The sequence below is a fragment of the Epinephelus fuscoguttatus genome, linkage group LG3 (genome assembly GCF_011397635.1).
Source record: "Epinephelus fuscoguttatus linkage group LG3, E.fuscoguttatus.final_Chr_v1".
In the NCBI taxonomy this organism is placed as follows: Eukaryota; Metazoa; Chordata; class Actinopteri; order Perciformes; family Serranidae; genus Epinephelus; species Epinephelus fuscoguttatus.
The window spans coordinates 38076569-38102322 of record NC_064754.1 but is presented as its reverse complement, the minus strand read 5'-3'; the positions used below and the strand labels follow the sequence as shown (position 1 = coordinate 38102322).

The 25754-nt window shown below is 42.9% G+C and overlaps 1 protein-coding gene across 14 annotated transcripts in view; it reads right to left on the bottom strand.

Annotated features, from left to right (window-relative positions):
* The window catches only part of LOC125886040 (nuclear factor 1 X-type-like), a 120649-nt gene that overhangs the window by 78260 nt on the left and 16635 nt on the right, over positions 1 to 25754 (bottom strand). For 13 of the 14 annotated variants that reach the window (XM_049571958.1, XM_049571956.1, XM_049571949.1 and 10 more), the window contains one exon: positions 3738 to 4269. In XM_049571958.1, coding sequence (XP_049427915.1) covers positions 3738 to 4269 — 532 coding nt within the window. Of the gene's footprint in view, positions 1 to 3737; positions 4270 to 5081; positions 5838 to 25754 lie in introns of those variants that run through there. The other variant, XM_049571954.1, reaches the window with a different exon arrangement.

Sequence of the window (25754 nt, the reverse complement as noted above, 5' to 3'; positions counted from 1 at the left end):
TAATAAAACTCTAAAAATAATGCATTACTCACTGTACTGCACCACAGCCACTCTTCCTTTTATTCTCTGCCAGTATTTCAGTTACAATGTTCAAAGACACGTTTCTCTGTCTGGTTTGCTGCCCTTTATCTGAGGTGCCTGAAAAACAGGGGGAGATGGTTGTGTATTGTGGCAGCGTGGTTTGTTCTGTTACGGCTGCAGTGTGTTATGCTCCGTAACAGAGAGGATCTCAAAGGCTGGCTGGCTGCAGAACAGCCTGAGAAAGCCTGACGGCAAGCCCAGAGATTCCCCGTGGCAGCTTTTGCCACTCTGTCATAAACAAAACACAAGACGTCTTTCTCTTCTTCCCACACCAACGGGGCTCGGGCGCTGCCAAACAGAACAATCACTATCGCAGCCTCTTCTCCTTTCCAACGCGCTCTCTCTCCCTCTCTCTCTCTCTGTGTCTCCTACAATATAAACAAAAGAGATCAGCAGAGGCTTTACCTCTGTGAGAGCAACAATGAGGGCGATGTTTAAGGAGACAAAACAAAAGTGTGCACGGGATCAAAGAGGAGCGAGGAAGACAGAGATGCTAAAGACCGACAAAACGCAAACCAAACAAAAACAAACAATGAGCACATCTTGTCATTCACTGCGCGACTGAGGCAAAAAAATGTAACCGCACGTCACTGTAACAGATAAATGTGACAGATAAATGCAGGCCTTTATGCCCGTTTGCTCACAAGTACACATTTACAACTTAAAAGTGAATGAGAACCAAGTGTGATGATAGTGGCAATCTTATGGCAGGTTTGGAGACAGAGGTTTGCCCTTTGTCTCTCCCTCTGTCCCTCTCTCTCTCTGTCTGCAGACCCCAGAGTGCCTCTCCAACTAGGACTTAACTGAGCACGGGCTCTTTGGAGGCAGATAAAAGTACCGAGGCACACTGTGTTAGCCAGATAAGATAAGACAGAGCACACAGTAAGTCTATATTATGAATGGGCAGCGCACTGGGCAGCCTCTCCAAGCAGCCATGTGTTTTGCTGTACTGCTAACCAAAGTACAGTAGCGACGAGTGCGTAGCAACAAACTGAAAACTGAGAAGCCAATGATGTCAGAAGAAGTAAATAAAATTGATCATGAGATATTTACAATTTGCTTGTGTTTGTAGTTTCCCAGAATATGTAAAAAAATGAATGAAATAATCCAGTATTGCTTCTCTTTTTACATTCAATCATATACAGACAACCGTAGCCACCATCACTCACTAGTTTTTCTTTAGGAAAAGATGTCTTGTTACTCATAGTAGTATATGCAGTTTAATACCACAAATAAAATATTTCCTGCTCTTAGGTGGAGTGTGTGTTTTGTTTCTGCATCCAGGATAATAGGTGGACCATTATGCCCTCTCAATAACTTCTGAAAATTAAGTAGGGCGAAAGAAACTATGTAATTGCTTTAATTATATATATTAAAATATCAAACACTTTAATAATAATTTCATTTCCAAAACTAAAAATGTAACAGTAAGGCCACGTCTTTCTAGATCAGGTGTATTATTCAATTTACAAACATCTTTTATCCTGAGCTAAGATTAAGCAAACATAATGCCATAATTTAGTGTAGTCTGATAATTTACAAGATAAATAGTGTTTAATAGTGCTGTATATTTCATAATAATCTAATCAACAATCCAGCATCCACAATCGGTCATTATAAAAACACTTTTCTTTTTTATAGTGCAATAATAAAGTCAGTGAAAAAAAATAAATCAAACATTAATATTTAAGAGAAACTATATGAGAAAAAATGCCACTACAACAGTAAGACAGATTTCCTCAGTCAAAGTCAGGACTACCCGCTACCTACGGTTTATCACCACCACAGACAGACCAACAAGCTGGAGCTGCTGCCAGGGTTTGGCTCGGGCTGCATGAGGTGTTTGGCCTGGACTGAGATTTTGTGTGTGTCAGAGAGAGAGAGAGGGAGAAAAAGAGAGAAAGAGAGAGAGAGAGAGAGAGAGAGAGAGAGACTGAGGCACGGCTGTGATAGCATTTGGCTACACTTGTGTTAGCGGGCTACCATAAGAGTTCTGCCTAAGCAGAGAGTGCGTGTGTGTTTGGGCAATGACTGGGATGTGCTGTATATATATGAGCTTGAGTGTGTGTGTGTGTGTGTGTGTGTGACGCTGGTTGAGTCACTGTTTGAAATTTCCAGAAAATTCCAGCTGAGATAATATTAGGTCATGAGCGTGTGTTTGTATGTATATGTAGCCAGCAAATGGTGAAGCAGTGTGTATTTGGGGGATTTGGCTGTGAAATGTGTTTCATGTGTGCGTGTGCGTGGTTGCTGTGACAGTGTTTTTTGCAATGTGGGGGGAAAAAACTACAACACAGCCAGTGTTTTGGCTGTGTGTATAGAGTACGCGCACTGGAGGCTACAGCGATGTTTGGCCGAGTGTGAGTGTGTGTATCCATGATGGTGGCTGAGATACAACAATGTTTGGCTGTATCAAACTGTATCTATGATAGTCCTTGGCCTAGTGTGCGTGATGTGTGGGTGTGTGTACGCAATCGTGACTAAAACCGTGTTTGGCTCTACGTGTGAAAGTGCGCTACAAAGATGACAGAGTTGTTTTTCTTTTTTCTTTTTTTTTAATCAAATGCGTGTATCTTTATTTAGCTGTGTTTGTATGTGTGTGTGTATGGGTGTGAAGGTGGCTGTAATAGTACTGGCTGTCTGTGAGCACTGGCGTTTTGTGTGTGAGTGTGTGTTTGGCAGCCAGGTCCAACGTGGTGCTAGCGTTCAGGCAGACGGTGAAGGCGGCAGCAGCCTGCGGCCTGAGAGCAGGAGACTCGCAGCTCTGCTCTCTCTCTCTCAAACACACACACATGCACAATCTGGGCTGTGGCCAAATGACGATCCCTGGCTACAATGGCCTTATCGTGGCACATACACTTCGACAGACTGAGTACAATCTTATAAACAGCGACTCTCACTCATCGCACAAAAACACACAATTTGACAGTGGTGATCATCTCATAAAAAAAAAAAACACACACACACACACACACACAGGCATGCATGCAAATTCCTTCCTATAAAAAAACACGAAATACATGCTCATATGAAGCCGCAAATGCCTCGCTCAGAAAAATGAACTTGTATTTGCCAGAGCACGCTGGCTGAGTGCCCCTGACACACACTCACATATTCTTTTTATTACTGTTGATACTATGTTGTCATGTAAACAAACACCAAGAAACAGAAGAAAAAAAGAAAAAAGACAGAAAAGACAAATAGCAAAACTATCTGCCGTTTGTTAAGGGAATAAAAACAAGTACTGATATTAACTGCGTTGCTAAGAGGTAGCTGTTTGCTTTATTTAAAAGAATATTGTTAAATAAAAACTTCCCTAAATTCACAAATTTCATCTGAAAATACTGGATAACTTAATAATAATTTTAATTATTTCCTTTAATTTTTATACCTTTTTAGCGTGTTTCTGAAACTTATTACTTATCTTTACATTAAGGTTTATCTTTATGTATTTTAATTTCTGTCATTCCCTCTGTTTAATTCTGTGTCACACAATCAAGTTTTTCTGTGTTCGGTGTGAGCATGTGTGTGAGCATGTGTGTGATAATGCAAATGTGTGTGTACATCTAAATGCACGTGCACACGGGCATGTATGACGAGTGTTTATGCATTGGCATCCCTCCTTATTAGTGTCTAGTTTCCAGTTGGCCACATACCTGGCGTGTGGACGAAGTAGGCCAGGTAGAGGTCCAGCTCCTTGACGGACACTCCGATGTGGTGCGGCTGGACGCACAGGCCAGGGTTGGTGCACTGTGGTGACTTGACCAGCCGTTCCCCGTCCGTGCTCTCCAGCGGGCTGCCCTTGAACAGGATGACCATCACCAGGTCCAGCCGCCACACCTTGTCAGCCTGGCGCAGGCAGTCAATGCGACGGATCTTGCCCTTCTGGTCGGGGTTGGACAGCACGCAGCAGGGGGGCTTTTTCCCCGTGATGGTGAGCACAAAGTCCTCACGGAACTCAGGCCGGATGTCCTTGCGGAGCTTGGCCAGCAGGCGCGAGGCCCACTTCTGCTTGATCTCTGGCTTCTCCCCCAGCAGCTCATCCTTCACTGCGCGCTCTTCCTCCTTGGACATGCGCTTCTCGTGCTTCTTGAAGTATTTGCGCTTGCGGGCCTGCAGGTTGAACCAGGTGTAGGCAAAGGCGCGGACATGGGGCAGCAGGGCCTCGATGAAGGGGTGGAATTCATCCTGGATGAGGGAGGTGGAGGGAGGGAGGGTGGAGGAGGACAGGGAGGAGGGGGGGAAGCAGGAGGAGGCAGTGGAGAGAGAGGGTGAGAATGGGGGAGAGAAGGATGGGGAGAGAGGGAGTGGGGGTGAGGAAGGGAAGAGAGAAGAGAGGCAGTTAGCACCGGCACGCAGCATGGAGGAGCGGCGCCTGCTCTGTGTGAGCGGAGGGAGAGAATGAGCGAGAGGTGCCGAGAGAGAGAGAGAGAGAGAGAGAGAGAGAGAGAAAGAGAGAGAGTGAGAGAGAGAAGTGAGAGAGAGATGCTTTACACTCTCTACCTTACACAGACACAGTACATTGAAGGACACACTTTACAAAACACAGAGCAACACAATACTTAAAGACTAAGTGGCAAAAGATAAAGTATTTACTGTGAGGCTGTCCTTTAAATAATTGCAGTGTAAACATTTATGTGCCTGCCTCAATAAACACATATAAACAAACATGTTGGTTGCCTTCACCCATTACAAAACTACAAAAAACATTTCATATCAAAAACTAGGAAACACTAATTCTAAAAATATTTTATTTAATATAGATACCTAAAAAAAAATTTAAAAATCTAATTGTAGATTTTATAGAATAAAATGCAGACTGACTACACAAACGATATGCAAACAACACAAATAATAGAGAACTCACATCCCAAATATTATTAAAATTAAACATAAAATTTCTTCATAAATAATGTAACTGCGTCTGCATTCAAAATTATCTAAAAACAGTCGCTACCACAAAACATATGTGAATAAAACAAGAATAACATGGTAGTTACCATTTTGCTCTCTCATCATAAATTCACCCGGCGATTGCAAAGAAACTTAAAATGCACCACGAGGACAACAACTGGGTTGTTGAATCAAAGGCGCTGAAGTAATGCTGCGTGTATTAGAAAACAAAAGACTGAGGGTAAAAAAATGTAAGCAAAAAGAGAAGCTGAGGAACTGTCCAATAAAAGCAGCAGGGGGGAAAAAAAGCTGAGAAAGAGGAGACAGGCCAAGGGGGCGCAGTGTAATACCAGCACAGGAACACAGGAGGTACTGTAGCAGGAGCTGCAGGAGAGGTGCTGTTCAAGAGCACAACAGAAGGAGAGTGTAGAGAAGTTCAGCAATCTCTCTGTCTAAAAGGATTAAAAAAAAAAAAAAAAAAAGAGCAGGCACGAACAAAACAAAACAGATATTTCAGCAAAAACGATAAAATTGTCAAAAACTTAAACAAGCCTCTTTGTTTGTTTGTAAAAATATGCAGAAAAAATATCTTGACGAAAAAACAACAACAAAAAATGCTTGGCAAAGCGGCGCGTGCTATTGGTTCAGTTCTGTGGGATCTGCATAAGACTCACGGAGAGGGAGAGAGAGAGCTGGACAAGGGGGGTGCGGACGGAGGAGAAGAAGAAGGAAAAAAAAAACAAAACAAGAGGACCGAATCAATGTTGGAAGAGTGTGCACGACCGCTGGCAAACCCGAGTGCAGCTTCTTTTTTCCCCCTCTTTCTCTCCAACTCTGTCTCTCTCTTCCTCTCCACTTTCCTTCTCTAACCATTGACTGAGTCTGTGCCAACATGCAGAGGGCCCACCTATTTGGCACCGAGTCTCAAACAGCCCAGCCAATACGCACGCTCCCAGCGCTGAAAGGGAGGGAAGAGAGAGATGGCAGAGGGAGAAGCAAAGCGGTGGGGAGGGGGGGGGGGGATTGGTGGCTGGTAGTGGAGAGAGAGAGAGAGAGAGAGAGAGAGAGAGAGAGAGGGAGGGAGGGAGGGAGGGGGAGAGACGGGGACTGTGTGTGGTGCAGGCAGAAGGCACGTCATTAGCCAAATAGACAAGTTCCAATCTAGTGCAAAGGCAAAGTCCAGAGGATATTAATTTTACATGCATCCAATCCAGACAGCACCCGCCTTCTAAAGCCCCCCTACGCCCTCCCACCCCCCTTCATCGCCTTCGTCACCAGCGTGGTCACAGCCATCCCAACAAACCAGCTCGCTCTCCAACTGCAACCCCCCGCCACCCTACTCTCCCCCTCCAGAAACACCCCTCTCTCTCCCTCTCTCTCTGCTCGCGTTACACCACCTTGGCATGGGATGGCATGAGAAAACACAGGCCCAAAATCCCACTAGACCCTGAGACCAGCAGCTGCTCCTGGATTTACCACACAAACAAAGAGAGGAGGGGGAAGAAAATGCCCGTTACCCCCCCAACAAAAAATACCATCCAAAAACATGCTCTCCTGTTTCAAAATGCACTCTCACATCCAAACTGGCCCCTTCTCTTCCTCTCTTTTTTTTTGTTACTCCACTTTAAAAGCCCCAACAGCACAGACACAGCAACACATTAAAAGTTTCTGTTACCAAATTAGAGAGCAGTCCTATTTGTGGGTGAGAGACAGGATTCAGTGGACAATGACGGCTGAAAATGCTGTGGTGGACGGCTTCATGTAAGTAGCCTATACATGTTAAGCTGTTTAACAAGGCAAGGCAAGCGGATATTAAAACTGTCTAAAACAGGCCATACCGCTTCCCTGTAATTCACAAAGCTTAGTCTAATGCTTTCAGATTCAGATACGCTGGTCTTTGTAATAGCGAAAAGAATTACAGTCTCCTACTGCAGCCAGTAAATTGCCCATATTTTCATCGTGTTGCATTATGAAGTACACAATGACATGATTGGGATTGAACAGCAGCAGAAAGTGAGGGAGCACTCTAGCACACGGCTGTATAGCTGCCCTGGCAAGCGCTTTGTCTCATCCTCATTGGCTGACCCACATGACCTCAGGGACAAGCTGTGCCCAGTGCACCATGGGAGAGATATTTGAGAGACAAAGGCTCTCACCAAGGATCAATTCAATATAATCTGATGTATGGATGAAATACGTACGGACCCCTCTTCTCATTAGAAGTGCATTTAAATGTCATCCTTCCAAATTACAAAAAAGGAGCGCATTTTCTCATTTATGCTGTCCAAATTAGTCCATAGGGCTCATAGGAATTACAGAGACATTGTCAAAACTGGAATCTCTGCAATGGGCAGCCACAAAAAGCTAACTTGTCATGTGGCAAAGTTGAGGGCCCGGCCATTTGATTGTGGGTTGAAGCCCCCTGCTGTGCAACGGGACAGGCTGTCTGTGTGAACGCCCTACAAAGACCAGAGTCCTCTGGTTGGCTCCCAGGACCATCAGATTTAGCCTGGCCTGCTCCCTCTGTCACTGTCTGACAGAGGAGCCGCAGCCTGGATGACTGGCTGGTCCACTGACTGGCTGGCAAGCTGGCTGTTAGGTTGGCTGAGAGGGTACATGACTGGCTGGGTGAATGACTGGTTGGCTAACCGGGTGGGTAGCTAGCTGGCTAGCTGGCTGCCTGGCTGGCTGACTGGCTCGTCACTGCTACTGCTGGGGGGGGTGCAGACCCCATCTGGACCGGGCTGAGCCGGGCCGGGTGCCGATTGTTCATGCTAACATACGCCTGCCTCACACAGCCACACTGAACACGTGAAAAATGTGGGAATGAGAGAAGATGGCGGAGGCAAGAAAAAAAATATGGGCAAAAGCAACATGAGGAGATGGAATTAAAGAGGATGTGTGTGTTTGTTTTTGTTTTTGAAGAATAATGATGGAGGTGTGCTTGTCGCTTATTTGAAAAGACTGAGGGGATCTAGACTTTTTGATGAATGGGCCTCAGACAAAGAAAAGGAGTGATATGTGCCAAGTATTACAGTCACTTCCTGTAATATCATCATGCCATTACTGACAAGCAAAATGATAATAACCAAGATTACTATCAGGGAAATCCAAACCTCTCCTTTGTTCATTCAAACTAGTAACACATTTGCTTTTGTGGTTCCAGCCCTGCAACATTTTTTCAGTAATATAACTCTTCTTAACTCTTTATAATAACAAAAAGAGGATGAAAAACTGACAGAAACCTATTATGAGACTACACATTAATCCATATTATTAAGCAAATACTATTTGAATGAAATATGTAATCCTTAAAAAAATGCTTATTTTTAAAACCACTTAGTTAAATCCACGGCCAGGCCTATTATGATCATAAACTGGACCAAATACAATATTATACGCAACAGCATAACACAGGCATTGAGGTCTGTGCACAATTTGCAGTTAAAACAAGATGTTTTATGATTTTGGCAAAGAAATGAGTCTGTGTGGCACCCTACTATTTAATGTGTCCATTTTTTTTTGACATTTTCAAACCCATATTTCCTTCAGCTCATTAGCGAGGGTTTCTCCTGTTTGCCCAGAGTTCTTCAGGCAGAACGGAGTGTGGCAGTTTTTCGGGCCTTGGCCACTGGACTCTTTAGGTATCTGCTCTGCAATAATTTGAGCGGGAGCTCATCTTATCTCTGCATGCCATGCTCTGTCTTTCAGAAAACAGCGACCTTTGTTCGCCAGGCTGGGCAAGACAATCTCCCCTCCTGCCCTGACAGGGTACAACTCAGAGAGCAGGAGAGAAATGAAAACCACCTCAGGTTTTATTAACAGGGCCAAGCTTGGAGCAGCAGTAACTGCCAGAAACACAAAACAAAGGAAACCTATAAAATCTGAAATTGTTGTATTCAATATTTTGATGGTATTAAACTACAAAACAGAGATTAAAAAACAGTGCCTAGTGCAAATTGGCCCATTAGACCTTTTTTTCATGTATGTAAGGCTGGCTGCTAAGAATATCCTAAATGTCCTACAGTTAGAAACTATGAAATGAGGCCTAAAAATAAAGAACTAAAATGAAAAAAAGAGGGGGAAAAAGTTTTAAGTAAGCACATACTATCGTTGAAAGGTATTTTGCTTATTTAACTAACGTTACTGTTTAAACACCAATACTAAATTCTATCAAGGTTTTGGCTGAAGGAGTTAACCGTGCAACGTCAGTGGAGCACACGAATCCCTCTGTTGCCTGTCCTTGAGCTTCAAACGGCCTGCACCCTGCGTCTATACATTTGTGAAACAACATAAATTAATACTCTCACCTTAAAAGGCAAGAAACCTACCTCGGTTTCCGTGTTCACTGGAAAATTATAATCTCCAAACACCGGTGTAACGTTAGTTATGGCCGATAACGGCTGTCTCTCTCTGTCTGTTAACCTCACCGGACGGCGTTGTTAACCTCTGCCCGTCTGTCTGTTAGTAACTCTTTATATTTTGAGTTCATTAAAATAGACAATATGTGTCGCTTTTGACAATAAACCTGCTCTAAATATCAGAAAATGTTAAAATGTAAGGTTCCTCTTTCCCACGGAGAGAACACTGAGCTCGAGCTCTGCCAGCGGTCTGCTCTCAGCCTCAGTCTCGTGCGGCCTACGTTAAACAAAAAGGGTCAAACTTATACTAAAAGTCGAAACGGGATTTAAAGGACGTGTGTGTGGCGTAGCAGAGATAATTGAAAACAGCGTAAAGTCTGACCTCAGTGCAGACAAACATCCACCAGAACAAACAAAACTAATGCATTTGCACAGAAGCGTTTATGCAGCTTTTCCCCACAAGTTACTGCAGGTGTTTTAATGCTGCCAATTTAGCGTTTTAACATTTTAGATCGACTATTAACACCTTAGTGCCAATTTTAAAAAGACGATTAGATCCTGTGTATGGGCTTTATTTGCATACAATTGATTTTACCTACGGTCACTCGGGCCTATTTCCCACGCTGTTGTCAACAGCTCTAATAAGCAATTACCTGAGATGAATTTGTGGTATTAATGGTATGTAAATAAACGTCAAAGGACTGACATCTGCATAGGGCACGTGGTAAGAAAGATCAGATCAGGTCACACATTTATTTGATGCCACAACCTGCATGAGGAGACGCCTTGGTTGTGAGTCAACATCCATTCAGTGTGTTCTCACTGGGCTGCAGGCAGGAGATTTTAAGCAGGCCTACTTGGCTTTATATTACACCGTTCACTTATTTTTATTTTATTCTTTTTATTGTTAAATTGTGAGTCTGACAAAAGACAAAATGGAATTTAATAATGAATAGAGTAATAAATTTAAACAATTCTTTTTTTAAATTAAGTCTTGCCTCATCAAACAGTTTTACAAGTCTCCTTTAAATCATATTAATACATGGACCTAATTCATAATTTCTATTGATATTACAGTATATTATAATATTGTACTTTTACCACCAACATGATCTGAATAATATAAATTCCATGGAAACTGTGGTTTAAAGTTTAAACTAGTTATTTTTAAATTAAAAATTCTCACAGAAAATAGTATTCAAATTAAAACATAAACAATTGCAACTGTAAATTTATAAATACTCATATCCAGAAAATGTGTATATTTGAATCTGTTTTTAAACAAAGGGACAGTTTAAAATTAAAATTCTCATACATTTGGTCAAACTTTTCATTATTGTCATATGAATTGGAAAATTTGGAACATTTTAATCATAATCATTTTAAATTGCTGTTTCTTTGTAAATACACGATCATGAATTGAATCTAATTTATATTCATTATTATTCTTATTATTAATAATAAGAATAACAATAATAATAATTATCATTATTTTATTTAACCACATATTTGCATTAAGAACAGGAAACACTGAGACATATTAGCCCTTTGCTCTTCCTGCATTTTATTTCTTCAGAAAATCTAATTACAAAGACAAATGCTAAACTGAATTTTAACTTTTTTTAAAAAAAAAAAAAAATGCTACAAGGAGGTAACTAAGAGCAGGATTTGTCTTTTGTTAACTCTATTCAGGATGATCCTGTAAGATAAGGCTCAGAATCTCTCTCTCTCTCTCTCTCTCTCTCTCTCTCACACACACACACACACACACACACACACAAAGCTGATGAAGGTTACAGCGTGTCAGGACGTGTCACGGCTGGAATTTAACTTTGACATCTGCTGTGTGAAATCACATATTGACAAGTACTGTGGTGATGTAAAGGAAAGACTGTGAGAGATCTGAGCTATTTTCCCTTTGTGTGTGTGTGTGTGTGTGTGTGTGTGTGTGTGTGTGTGTGTGTTCTGACCACTTGAGATGGTCTGGAATAATTAGGGTTTTAAGTTTCCTGAGCTGTTTGTGCTTTGTATACAAATCAAATGTTTTTCAAATCTTGCCTCATCACTCTAAACTTCACATACAAAAGTGGTAGCGGGTCATTTTAACGCAGTACAGGCATAATGCCATTCTCTCCATTCTGTTAAAAAAGAAAAAGGAAGCAGAGGAAAAAAAGCTTCTTTGGACTGAGCAAAGTTTCCATATATTTATTGCCAACAGCGCAGGAAAAAGAAGGTGCGCAGGCCTGACGAGTGGTGAGTAACACCCTGCCATTAAGAGGTGATGGGTTAGTAACCTCACAATCCACAGGGATATAAAATAATTACGGACAAGTTGACATAAACTACTATTTCCTTGGAAAGAGACAAAAAAAATCAGTGTCTTTTTTCCCCCCTTTCATTCACTTATTCACTTATTTAAGCCCACACACATTCACATACAGACACACATTATTCTTCTTAAAAATTTCCTCCTTAACTTCTCATCACTGCCAGTCCTTCTATTTCCATCCAGCTCCAAACCTTTTCATCCATTCATCTACTCACTGGAAGAGGAAAAAAACTTCCCCTCTTTCTGCTCTCTTTCTCCCATCGGCACAGATTGATGTTAAAAGTGTGTCTGCGCATCGTTTGTAATTACGCCTGTTTACACACTGAAGCATTACTATGTGTGAAAGTCTGGAAGCCATTTGTGGCATGAGGCTGAGAGGGAAAGACAGAGCGAGCGAGCTTTAAACAGCTCCAGAGACACAAGGACTGATAGCAAGCTGGGGCTTCTGACATGACTGCAGACCTGGGTAATATTATACTCAAATATGCTTTCACGTTTGCGCGATGGATTTGTCTGGGCAGACTTTTTCAGCCTCAAATGTAAGCACATCAAAGATAAGATCAAGGGCTCTTTATGATTCTTTTTAGTATCCAAAATTTATTCAGCCAGGATTTTCTTGAGGTTTGTGTGTGGTTTTTCTATAACTCTCTGCCCCATCTGCAAAAATTTCACCTTATACAGTTAATTATAAACATAACTTTAACCGCACAAGTGAGTTATATTCCTAATTTATATTCAGAACATATTTGGACAACTGAATTTAATTTAGACGACTTAAAAATACATTTTATGATGATCATCAATTAAATATATTTGTGGGGGGTTTTGGCTCAGACTTGGAGCCAGGAATTCAAAACTTAAACACTGTATACACCAAACTATGCTGCGAGGACCGTGTGAAACAGTATACATTTACTTCTTTTAACGCTAAACTGAATGTTAATCTTGATAACAGTGCCGTCAATTAGAAAGAATGTTTCTGTTAGGGGATGATGTTATCGTGGTATAAATAAAACTGGGCAAAATTATAGATTTCAAACTGAATTAGGAGATTCTGGCGCTGCATGTTGCAAACAATGATTTAATAAAACCATTTCAACATGTGGCTGCGGCTATGGGCCAGTATAGGATTACATGCATGCTAAGTGAATGCATATAGACTACCGCATGTGTACCGTGCGTGTGTTTACATTATGAGGATTCTGTAGCGTCACCATGGCAAATACACACATAAACTGAATCAAACACACACACACGTACCGTTGGTGTGGCATTTTCCGACAGGACGTTGCAGTAAAACTGAGAGTACAGCGTTTCCCCTCGACAAGGGCGGCCATTCCTGATAAGGTCAAGTAGGCAGTGTGATACAGTGTGTGTGTGTGTGAGAGAGAGGGGTGATAGCAGAGTCCGGCAGCTTTCTGCTTCAATTATACAGGGAAGGAGAGCGTCTGTCTCGCACTCTCTGTCTCACTCCTAACCGAAGCGCATGCCGCACACACCTACAGTGTTCCAGTCGGCACATGCCAGCGGCACACACTGGCTACCATGCCCTGCCTACAGCTGCAGAGAGGGCTTTGAACCTCATGGTTAGCAAATACAGCAGGAATCAAGCAGATAATGAAACCCGATATCCCTCCCTTCCATGCCCTGCTCCAACAGCAGCCAAGGCCTGCTTCTCCTCACACAAGAGATGCACTATTGAGAGACTTTTCTCTCGCACTCTTTCGCTCCCCCTCATTCTTTTATTCCTCCCTGGTCCTCGTTCTGCCAGTCGGCAAGGCGAGATGCCAACCTCTCCCCAAAGCCGGGCAGAGTGCCCTCACCCTTTATGCAAATGCTTCACCACTTGCCCAACTCACACATTCATTCTGTACCCCCCCCCCCACCCACCCAACAATCACCTAACGCTTCCATTCCTTCTTTTATTTCTTTCACCTCTTACTCTGCAGCCCTTCTCTCTCTCTAACACTTTTTCCCTTCCCTGTACTCCATATTGTTGCTGCACTTCAACCATCCCTCTACCAACTGCCTGTGCTCTCACTATCTCGATTGCTACCCATCTCCTTGCATCTCTCCCTCAGCTCCCCCTCGCTCCTTTCACGGTGGAACTCCCTCTCCCCTCCTTTTCCTCGCTGCTTCTCTCTCACACAGCTTGACTCACCCAGACTCAAACTTGTGCACTCATTCCTCAGCCATTGCCAGACAGGCAAGTGCAGAAACTCCTTTCACCCTCTCTCTCCTCTTCTTCTATCTACTCCACTCTCTCTCTCTCTCACACACACACACACTCTCAGCCACTCATGCCACAACTCATGCCCTGATACTTCCCTTAAAGGGAAAGTATCCCATCTATAAATTATACTTTTTATTTATCTGCTACAGTTAGTAAAACCATTATTTCATCTGTCAGCGTTTAGTATTAAAAGTATAATTTGCAGGAAGCCAGTTGGCTCATTTATCCATACCACCTTCATTGTGAGTATTTTCCCTGTTTTTGGATGATTGATTGCTTCCTTGATTGTTGAGCAGGGTGTTTGTGGAACATTCTCCTTTCACAAAAGGAAAAATACACCGAGTTGCAGCGGTTTATACGTGTGTTAGGTCACGTTTATATGCTTAAACAGCAGCCAACTTTTTAAATATTTTTGAAAAGTGCAGCAGGATATGTAATGTTCCATGTCAACATGGCAACACAAAGCTAATTCACGAGCAGCGGGTGAAACGCTACTGATTCCAATCTCACTGATTGAAGAATTATTAACCATGAGATGAGATTCTGCAGCACTTGGCTTTTTAAAACCCTTTTAAAAAGCAATTGTTATAACTTAGCAGCAAACACAGCTGTTTTATTAGTTTCTATAAAGGTGACATTTGAGGGGACACAACAGAAATATTGACAAGGTATTCATGTGCCAAATTATGCTTAGACTATATGTTTTTTATGATGCCAAATATCCACAATTTAACTCAATTAAACTCTTAAACTTGCTCAAAAACAAAAAACAAACCAAAAAAAATCTGTTGAAGTGTGTTTAGTTGTAATTTGGAACTTCCTGAGACCTCAAACAAATAAAAGAGAGTACTTGATAAGAAAATGACAGAACATCTTATCCTGTCCACATTTTATCATTTACATTTAAAACATTGCAAATGTTTGTGGCATGCTACTTTGTAATTGGGCAACCAACCCTTTTACATTAGCATCCTATTTCCGCATCAATGAGCACCCTATCAGGAACACTGAAGCTTGCGGATTTAATTCTGCTTATCATGTGAGCTGGAGTTTGGCCTGTGCTGAGTTGGCGCTGCGAGGGTTAAACGGTGCCCGCTCCCTGTGGCATGATATGAGCTGGGCCTTTGCCTGTGCACTCTGCCTTGTCTGCGCTGAGTTGGTAGTGTTAGGGGTTAAGAGTGGGTGGTTGCTCCAAGTGGCTTCCTATGTGACTCTGATCCCATTAGGGTTAAAAGGTGTCTGTTCCAAATGGCTTCCTGAGAGCTGGGTCTTAATCTCTGCTATGCTTGACAGAGTTTGGGTTAAAGTGAGACGGGCTCTTGATACGTCGGCGGGTTAACGTCTGACTCTGAGCTGGCAGTGCGAGGGTTAAAGGTCGCTCTGCCCATTTTGAGTGGCATTCCCTGTAGGGCAAGCACCATGCCAGGCCGGAAGAAACAGAGGGTGCACACAAACACATGCAAGGCGAGAAACAAAGAGCCCTCACAACCACACACACACACACACACACACACACACACATAAACACATGAGGACACGTACACACACACACAAGAACTAAATCATTTTGAAACTTTTATCCTCTCAAACCATTGCTTTCCTTTTTTAAAGACGCATCCTCCAACAAAGCAGAGGGAAGGACAGGCAGATGCATGGTGCAGACGGGCGCCTCTGGGAGAGAGTGTGTGCAGTTATCTCCTCTGTGACCACGCTTGCTGACTTCCCCAGCCTAAACTACCACCTCGCACAGACCTCAGGAGCACCACAGCACCACAGGCAGACAGCCATAAGTACATGTCCTCAGAGGGGACATAAAATGGAGGAAACCCACCTCGATAAAAAGGCACCCGACAAACAGGCATGGGAGAGAAAAAGGAGGTGGGAACAAAAAAAAGTGCTGTCTCACTGATACAAGCTTCAGATGAGGTTAGTGTTGAATTTATAACAGGTAAGTTAAATACATTCATGCATGTATTTTACTTCTCAGGAAGAGCGACAATGTGTAAGAGAACAACTTTTATACTACACATAATTTTAACAATAGAACAGTATATGCTTTGTTATGCTATATATGGAAGCGTAGTATAGTATTTTATATAGGCCCTCAGTTACCTTAAAAACCCTCATAATTGGGCCGAGAAATGGAATAACGTAAGTGAAATATTGCATACACATGACTTATGTGCTCTGGCTGGTAATTCCTTTCCTCAGTATCCTGCTTAGCTTTACTGTTGTCTCTGAAGAAAAAAAAAACATTTCTCAGCCGCAATAAATATTCTACTTGTGCCATGTTATTTTGCAGCGAATAGTACAGTGTTTATCAACTCTCAGCGAAACTGGTCCGGTATGAAATACCAGTCAGTCTCCATTTATAAACATGTGATTGTATGAAAAGATAGTATCACAGAAAAGTGAGCCAGAAGGAGAGAGCTGGACTGAAAGCAGCGAGAGCTGCCACGTCAGATGCTGCTGAGGCTTCTTGGCTGTCAGGCCTGAAACAGACACACACGCACACACGCACACACATGCACATACACACTGTAGAGACACACGCACATGCAAATGCAGTATGGCCTGCACACGCACGGATCCACACATCCACTCGAATACACATACACAAACACAGACTCATTCACATGCACACACACTCACACAAAAAGGGGTTTGCCTTTGCAGTGCTGTTTAGGGAGTTGGAGTCATCAGCCAAGCCTGACACCCCTGCTCAGTGTAGCCATCACCGCTGTCTCTCTGTGAGTCAACATGGATGGAGCCGCTCCATCAACAACACACACAGGCCCTAATAATAAAACGAGCAAATCCCTCACTCCAGAGTGCCTGCCACACGCCAGAGTGGACCTGCCCTCGGTCTGATCATTTCCTGTTAGGATCGCTACTGGATTTACACTTATCATTTGGTTACACTCTTCAAGAACTTTCATTAATGTTATAGTTTCCAAATTGAATTAATTAATTGAATGCTTAAAAAATATTTCTCTGAGCTGTGACAATCAAATTGTAACAGCACTAACATGCAAAATATTAATATATTCACATGCACAAAGAGGACACTATCCTGTGGGTCCTGTTCCAAAGAACCACGTATAGGGAAATGTTGTGGGCAATATTCAAGCTCTTTGGCTGCCCAAAGAAAATCAGATGCAAAATAGGATTTGGCTGCATCTTTATTTAGGCTAGCTTTCCAATTCCTGGAGAAATTGCATTATTGAAAACAACAACGCCATTGTTTCAGCAAATTTTAGAGGGGCTTTATATATTTCCAGAGAGGGAAAATCAAAATGGGAACACCGTTTTTCAGTCTGAAGGGGAGAGAAGGCTCTTGTGCAGAGATTTGATTCTCCAGATAGCACTTGGCACCATTTGCCTTCTCTAAGTACTGTAATATGGTTATGATACATTAGCATTCCTTCACATCACCAAAGAAACCTAATATGAGTATATCAAGCATTTTAAGGCAGAAAAGAAGCAGAGGGAGGGAAAAAGAAGGGAGAGAGGAGGGTGGGAGTCTGGAAGATGGAGAGTCAGGTAAAGGATTAACATTAAGAGGCCATGGGGAGTAAAAAAGTTGCCCGACGAGCAGCATTCCAACGGACAAAGCCTGGCGAATGGTGAAACTGTTTTAGATAGTGCGCTGTTCTCAGGAGAGGCAGACAGGGAGTTAGTAAAGTGGCTTTTAAGCTCACCAAATCCAACATATCCCAGATAAGACTGTGGCTCTTCCTGAGGGAACGAAAAAGAGGAGTAGGGGAGCCTGGAAAAAATGAGGTAAAATGGAGAAAGAAGTAAAAGACGTATTGAGAGAGAAAGAGAGAGAGAGAGCGGAGAGAGTTGAGGGATGGGGCGAGCGTGAGATAGAGAAAAACAGACGAAGATAAGCAAACATAAAAACGGCACAAAAAAAGAGGGAGGTTTGGAGAAAGAGAGGAAAAAAGATAGGAATGAAGTGTAAGGAAAGTGAGAGCATATTTTCAGATGGGAGCACATGTGAGCTTTGGTGTTGGTTGATCCTGTCTCATATGGTGCAGCGAATGAACCCGGAGACACTGAGCAGCCCTGCTTGCCTCTCCAGCAGGATTTTATCACCTGTGTGAAAGAATACACACTGGCCTACCTCATCAATCTCTGCTTGGCTCTGTTGCAGACCTGTGCCTGCCTTTTAAGTACTCTTTAGTGTTAATGTTGTGTTTTAAATAGTGTTTAGGCAACAAAAATCTTAATGTAAGGTTTCCAGTAATCCCTCTAACGAAATACACACAGAAGCAATGGTGGAGGTTTTGTTTCAACACTGGGGGGGGACATAGGAAACGGTTTTTGTGTTTCACCAGGATCACTGTGGGACTGTCATGTGATCAGAGCATGTGTATTTAAAGATAATGTCTTTGCATATACAGCATAGTCAGCGAAGAGCATTAACTTGAAAAGATACTTGTGGGTCTACTAATAAATTGCACTTAAAGGGATAGTTCAGTTTTTTTGGAATGAGGTTGTATGTAGTACTAATCCATAGTCAGGGTATTACATATAACAGATGTTAGTCAGCACACCCCCACTTTGGAAAAGCAGAATTGAGTCCTATATGGAAGCCAAGCAATCTACTGCTATAGAGGGGTCAGCAACAAAATGTATTTTAGCTACCTAAAAAAAACGATATACTGAGAGTATTTTCACCACTTAACCTTTCTGTCATACAGCCCGTTGGGACATGGAAGCTGTGAACGGCTTCAGTTCCCCATCTCTGCTCTTGTCAAAGCCACCAGACACTAATGACAAACAGTAATTTTAGCGCGCTGAACACGGGAGGCGCTGGTCTACCGCTGCCTCGATCACTTTGTTATTGTGTGACTTTGCTGAATCCAAACTAACTCTTTTAAACAGCAATGTCACACCATAGCAAACAAAATAACTGTTGAAGACAGTGGTAGACCAGCGGTTCCTGTGTTCAGAGATGTTAAATCACTGCTTTTCTCAAAGGAGTCTGGCTTTGGAGAGAAGTATGTAACAGCTTAATTTTTCCTGTTGGAAATATTTGTCTGACATTTAGGTTTTTTATTTTCATTGCTATCTTTTCTTGTCCAGCACCTGCCTCAAATGTTTTTTAATGTGCACGACTACTATGGTTTTGGAGTGGTTTGGGGTCCTCCTCCAGGGAATTCATTAATTTCCTGCATTCTGGTAAATTTTTCTGCATCAATTTTTGCCTTTACTGCATTAAGTTACGGTACAAATGAAAAGAAACACACTAAAGTATGTGTAGTGTGAACCAAATACATGTGCATAAATATTCAGACCTGTTGCATTCACCTTTTAAGCCTTGCCTGTATAGCTGCTTCTATAATTTAAATTATTTTACTCTTTAATGTGGATTTTCACTCTCTGCATTTGTACACTGTTAACTGCCTGGCACGTGTGTGCGCATGAAGCGACAGGAGACAGGTGCACACCCACAGGCCAGAGAGCAGAGAGTCAACAAACAAGGGTCAGTTTTAAATCATCCCTAGTTTGTTTATTTAGCAGTGGTCAGGTTTTCACTTATAAACCTCCCAAACTCCATTGCAAAATTCCTCCTTTTAGACTCCACAGAGAACATTCAAACAGTATTAATTCCTCTTGCTGGGAAAAGGGACGGCCTTTTCCCGGAGCAATCCATAACATCTGAATATAAAAATAAATACGAAGAGCGGGCGCGCTCTTAACCCCAAAGTGAGGAGGGAAAAAACCTGCCGGGAAGTTTGACGGCGGTGTGTGTTTTTCCTCCTTTTCGCCAGCGTCTGAGACAACATTTTTCTCTGCGTAGTCACTCTCGCTGTGTGTTGCAGCCCACTACCATCTTTTCTCTCTCTCCTTTTTATTTTTTAAATCAATCTCATTATTAAGCCTCCCCTTTCTGTCTCTGTCTTCTTTATCTTCACCTTTTCTCTCCCTCCCTCTCTCGCTCTCTGCTGGACGCCCCTGTGCCAGTTAACTCACCACAAGCCAGAGGGAGGACCGCAAGAATGCTTAAATCAGCATAATTAGGCCTGTGTGTACTTTAAACACACACGTTTCCCCCAAGCCTGGACCCCTGCCACCCGTACACCGCTGTGTACGCAGCCACGGCCCGTCTCTTTGAGTCAATAAACACAAACATATCAGCAGTCAGCCTCGCACACGTTCGCATAACACACACGCACGCACACACACACACACACACACACACACACACACACACACACACACACAAATACATACATGAGGTGAAAAATGATGCTGTATCCCTCTCCCACTAAACTTTCTAGTGAAGCTACCTCCCTCATACAGCTGTCAACCCCCACCCCCCACCCCCAACACACACACACAGCCCAAACCACCATCACCACACTAACACAGTTTGACCCTTCACACTATGTAGCTGAGGGGGAGGACAGTAGATTTAATGTAGGGGTACTGTGCTGAAAAGTTGTATGTTTGTTGAAAAAAAAAATTCCATAAGCAAGCCGGTAAAAATTAAGCGCGAGCATGCACTAAAACAATGGAAGGGGATCGCAGTTGAGTTTGTGGTTTTGTCCCACACACATCTGTATGTGTTTTAGGTTTCACTGGTGCATTAACAAACAACTGCCTCCCAGCAAATCCAGGGTGCCTGGCTGCATATGGGGATTATCAGTAGTCATTACAGACCATTTAATAATAATCAGCACCATCAAAAACGAATCAGTCCAAGCATGTGATATTTGGATGGGCAATATCACTGGCTGAGTGAATCATATTAGTGAAGATGAGAACTGATTAGGCAGTGTTTAGCATTTCATCTCACTGAAATTATCACACACTGTGAGCAGCTTGTTGTTGTTTCTCTCTACTTTTTTTGTGGAGCAAAGTGCTGCTCAACATATCGTTTATTGATGGTGTATCTGCATATGAGATAAGAGCAATTACAGAGATGACACCTGTGGACTTAGAGTGTCAAAACACTCAACAAAAAAGTTTGAAAGTCAGTGACTAAGGCCTAGTATAAAAGCATCCAATAAAAACAAAACACTCCCTCCCTGAGGAGCTCAAACACTCGCAGCTCCTGAAGAAGCTTCAGGTGTAGACGGACACCGCGAGAGAGGCCCGCACTTGCACAAATGCCGCACCAAACACATCAAAACAAGGAAATCTTGCGAAAATGCGATCAAGAAAGGGAGGGTCGGAACATGAAAGGCCCGGTAGCCTCTCAGCCTGCGGCCTTGTACGTTCATTTCCATTCTAAAGATATGCATGGAGAATGAGTAACTCCAGTAAGTGAATATCACTTATGCTACTGGGCTTGGAAGCACACTGGTGTTGCCATGGAGTTTTATATGTCATTAAAGCAAAACATTTTTAACATCACCCGCCTCAAAAACAGATAAATTTTATATGGCCTCAGCTTACTTTCCTCTTGGCGTAACACTCCAGAAAGTGATCAGAACGCCATGCTCTGTCTGCTTAGGAAAATATTTTCTCAGCAGTATTTGATCAAAGTGGTGTGATACTGTTTATATGAGGGTGCACATTGAAAACTAGCCACAAAGAAGCCACTCTGTCTTTCTCCCTCTGTCTATCTGTCTGTCCGTCCTGTCTCACACACATGAACACACTCATTTCTGTGTTTGTGTGCTCACACAGCTGTGAATCTTGCACAGGGTTCAACCAAGGTAAAGATATGGTATATTACGCAATGGCTTATAGATTTTTCCACCCCTGGCGTGCTGCCAGCGCTCTCAACGGGAGAGAGACAGAGGAAGAGAGAGAGAGAGAGAGAGAGAGAGAGAGAGAGAGAGAGGATCAGAGAGCAGCACACTGTGTTCCACAAAGTCTGACTCACTAACTGGATTCACTGGCTGCCTCGCTGGGACTGCAGGCCTCTATGACCAGTAGTTACACTGAGGAAACAGGGTTGAACAAAAGCATGTGAGTGTGATTGTGTGTGTTACTTGATAATACTGGCAGTAAAGATTGTTGGTGCTTTTGCTTCAGGTATCACATACAATTATTAAGTCTGGTGAATGTCTCAGCTATCGCTCATACCAGGCGATGTGGCCCGCCGCTGCTCTATATTGGTCTGCCTATGCCACACACACACAGTGCAGGCAAAAAATAAATGACCTTACGTAGTCACTCAACACAGTAGGGTGTCGTGCCTATACAGTCTGCCCTACAGTATGTATTTCCAACAACTACACTACAAGACATTGGAACACTCACATTTTTCATGGGGTGGCACACCAAAACCAAAAGCCATGACTGAATTTCATCAATTCAGTTATGCTGTTGAGGTATATAGCCTAGTTAAAAACTATGTCAGTATGAGAGCTAAAGAATCACATACTGATACACTTTAGTTTCTTATTTTATAGCTCATATTACTACAATAATTATCTGATGTCCATAGATTAATACCAGTACAGTGCACATTTTGAGTTCCACAACAATCCTGTCTTATGTATTATGTATCTACACATGTTAGGTGATTCATTGTTCTTCAAATAGGCTGGTTGTTCTTTTCCTTAACAAGACAAACATACAGTTTTAATTTGAAGGAGTACATTGATTGTAAGAACAAAACACTCGTGGGAGACTCGTGGGTATAGAACTAATTTCATTTAGATATTTGGAGGTGATATTTGGAGTTAAAGAGACCCCACTGAAAATGTCCATGCCAGTTGTTCCCTCAACAAAATGTAGCCTAACTTTGAAGCATAATTTATGCCAGCACTGGTTGGTACCAATGGATGCCTTAGATCGTCGTGTTTCACGAGATATCACAACCTAGCTGAAAGAGCGCGCCACCGCCTCAATGTACGCCTCCAATTATTTTTGCCAGGAGGGGCCAATGCGGGGAGGGCAGTAATTGGCCTCCCGCCGCTCCTTGGGGGCGCCACTGTTTAAAGATACAATAAACATATCAAGATATGCTCAGCTTTACACACAGAAAAGTAAGTTACTGCTTGGGCATTTTTTGTTCTAAAAGGACAAAGATATCACATTTTAATGCTTTATATTTGTAAGCAGCATGGAAACATATTTGACGAAGGAAAACAGTCATCAGACTCCAATGTTGTACTGTGAAATTGCACAAATAAATGCCTTTGACGTGAACAACAAAAACTCTAATGTGCATGCATGACAGACATTTCATTGGAGACTACTTCCAAAATGAGACTTGGAAGAGTCAGCAAGAGCAGCTCAATCTGTTTTGAATCAGACGCTCGCCTGTCAGGATGATCAATCCGACTGTTTTCTTGATTTACTTACTGAGTACGTGACATGCATATGTTAATGAAACTTGCGTTCCCCGTATCAGTCTTGTCCATATTCTCCCGCCCGGATTAAGAAGGCAGACATACTGTTCACACGCAAGGCATAGAGATGCATTCACGGAGCCGATTTGGCCTAGATCTTGCACACCGAGGTTTCCCCTACTCTTTTAATTGGGCCCTTGATGCTCGACATAGGGTGTACTTCCTCTAATTAGCTATATCTATAGCGTATGGGAGGGTGTATGAATGCATGCATGTGTAAAATCCTCTTTTGAGCAACTCCAAACTAACTAAGAGCTTTAATTTCACGCTAGGCTGCATTGTCCTATTCAGTGGGGTTACCCCCACAAAAAAGCCTCTGAGAAAATCAAAAAGAGTGAAAAACACACCAACGGGTGACGGAGGAGGGGGATGGAGAAAGACAGAGAGAGAGGGAGAGACAAACAACAACAACAACAACAACTGAAGCTCATCCTTTAACAATGCAGATCTCTCACTAACCGTTACTTCTCTTTTAAAGGGAACTAATTGAGGAGGTGGAGGGGGCGGAGGAAGAGGAGTGAGATGAAGGTGAAAGGGAGTCTGTCTCAAGCAGCTGCAGGAAGAACAGTGCTTTGGCTCTTGCATCTTCTCATCCCTCGATTCCTTGTGGGTTCCTCACGTTTCCACTGTCTGATCATCTCATCACTTGCTGGCAAACTGAGGTCTTTTCACTGTAAATGACTGTAAACTAGTTGTTGCAGCTTTGATTCTCAAACCTGAGAAAAAAATAATAGCAGTTTGGCACAGGGGTGATATGCAATTATCAGTCAATCACACCTAATTCTTACCCCCTCGCCAAAAATTCAATTATATGTGGCAGTGAGCATTGCATCAACAAAAGCTCTGCAGAATAATCGCATGTATTTAGATCTGGAGCACTTTCTACTCTCATGGCAAAAGCTGGCAAAGGCCAAACTGAGAAAGATGTTCTGAGTATCAGCACACTGAAGTGATTCTGACTCTGCTGCTCCTCCACCACATGTCCGTCTATCTGTCTATAACACACGTGAGTGTTCAGTCTGATTTCAGATGAGCGCATGTGTGTGTGCCCGCATGTACATGTGTGTGCCGTATGGCTCGGGAAACAACTATATCACAGACCAACATAAGACCGCTATAGGCGCTGCCTGCTTTCACTGGCCACAGATCAGCCTAAACCTAATCCACACTAGGAGGCAGAGGACAGGGAGGGTGGGCATAGGGGGGGTTACACATTTTCACATGGACACAGACACATCGGACACACACACACACACACACACACACACACACACACACGCCCATCCATCCAGGGGACAACCACCTATTACCCTGTTGTGCCAATTGCCTCAGTTAAGCATGATAAATCCATTTTCTCTGGGCGGTCAGGAAGACTGCACAGATAAGGGATGAGCAGAGCACCACAGTGCTGGATTTAACTCACCTCCAAGACAGATTCACACAAACAGAAGCACGCACACAAGCACAGGAGGATCGTGTGCAAGCTATCTCAGGGTTTTGCTCGAGGCCTTATACAGGCTCTTCCACAGCAAATTTTTAAAAACGCTACAAACAAAAGTCAATATTTTTATTTGCGTGCTCACTTAACAAACACGATGCTCAATCTGTGATTTAAAATATTTGAACTAAAGGTCAACTTGATTTAAGATTTTTAAAAACCTCAAGAGTCAACACATCCCCCACAAAAATTCAAGTACATTTTTATCTCTGTCCATGTAATCTAAATTTATTCAGACACTGTCTTAACTGACATGAACATGTTGTGCCATTTCCCACTTCCCTGCACTCCTTCCTCCGTCCCATCCTTCCGTCCCTGCCTACCAGCTCTCACTCCAGGCCAAGCAGTGTAAGGTGGACCTGGTCTGCCTCCAGCAGAAAGGATGAATAAGTAAAAAGAACACAATGTACCCCTGGGTTCTGCCTGCAACCCACTGCCGGCCTGCCTGCCTGTCGTCCTGGCACAGTTGGCAGGCCACTTTTACCCTGCCTACCGTCCACTACAGCAAACCTATTCTCCGCTGCCCTGTGCTCTGCCTCCCAACTAGCTCTGTGTGAGCAGGAACAGTGTGTGTGTGAGTGTGTTAGTGTGTTTGTGTGTGTGTGTGGTGCAAAGTGATGCCGGCAAGGCTTGGTATGTCACCAGATCATGCAGGCCCACCTCGGCTTACACCAGCATCGCGGCCGTCACCGTCCGGTCCCAGTGAAACCAGAACCGAGGGCTGACGCAGAAGACCCATCAGCCCAAAACGGGGCAGGAGTAAGAGACACACACACAAACCTACTGTACACGTACACACACACACAGCTGAAGGCCTGGTGTGGATGTAGGCCTTAAATGTGACTTTTTCATAAATAGACTTTGGTGTGTGAAAACAGAAAGACGAAATAGAACCAAATTTGACTTACAGAAAGTTAAGTTAAATTTTGAAGATACATGGAATAATATATAGAACATGCTTGCCTGGGCTCTGCACATAATGCCGCACAGACTTTATGCTCCTCCATATGCACTAAATCACAATCACAAACACAGT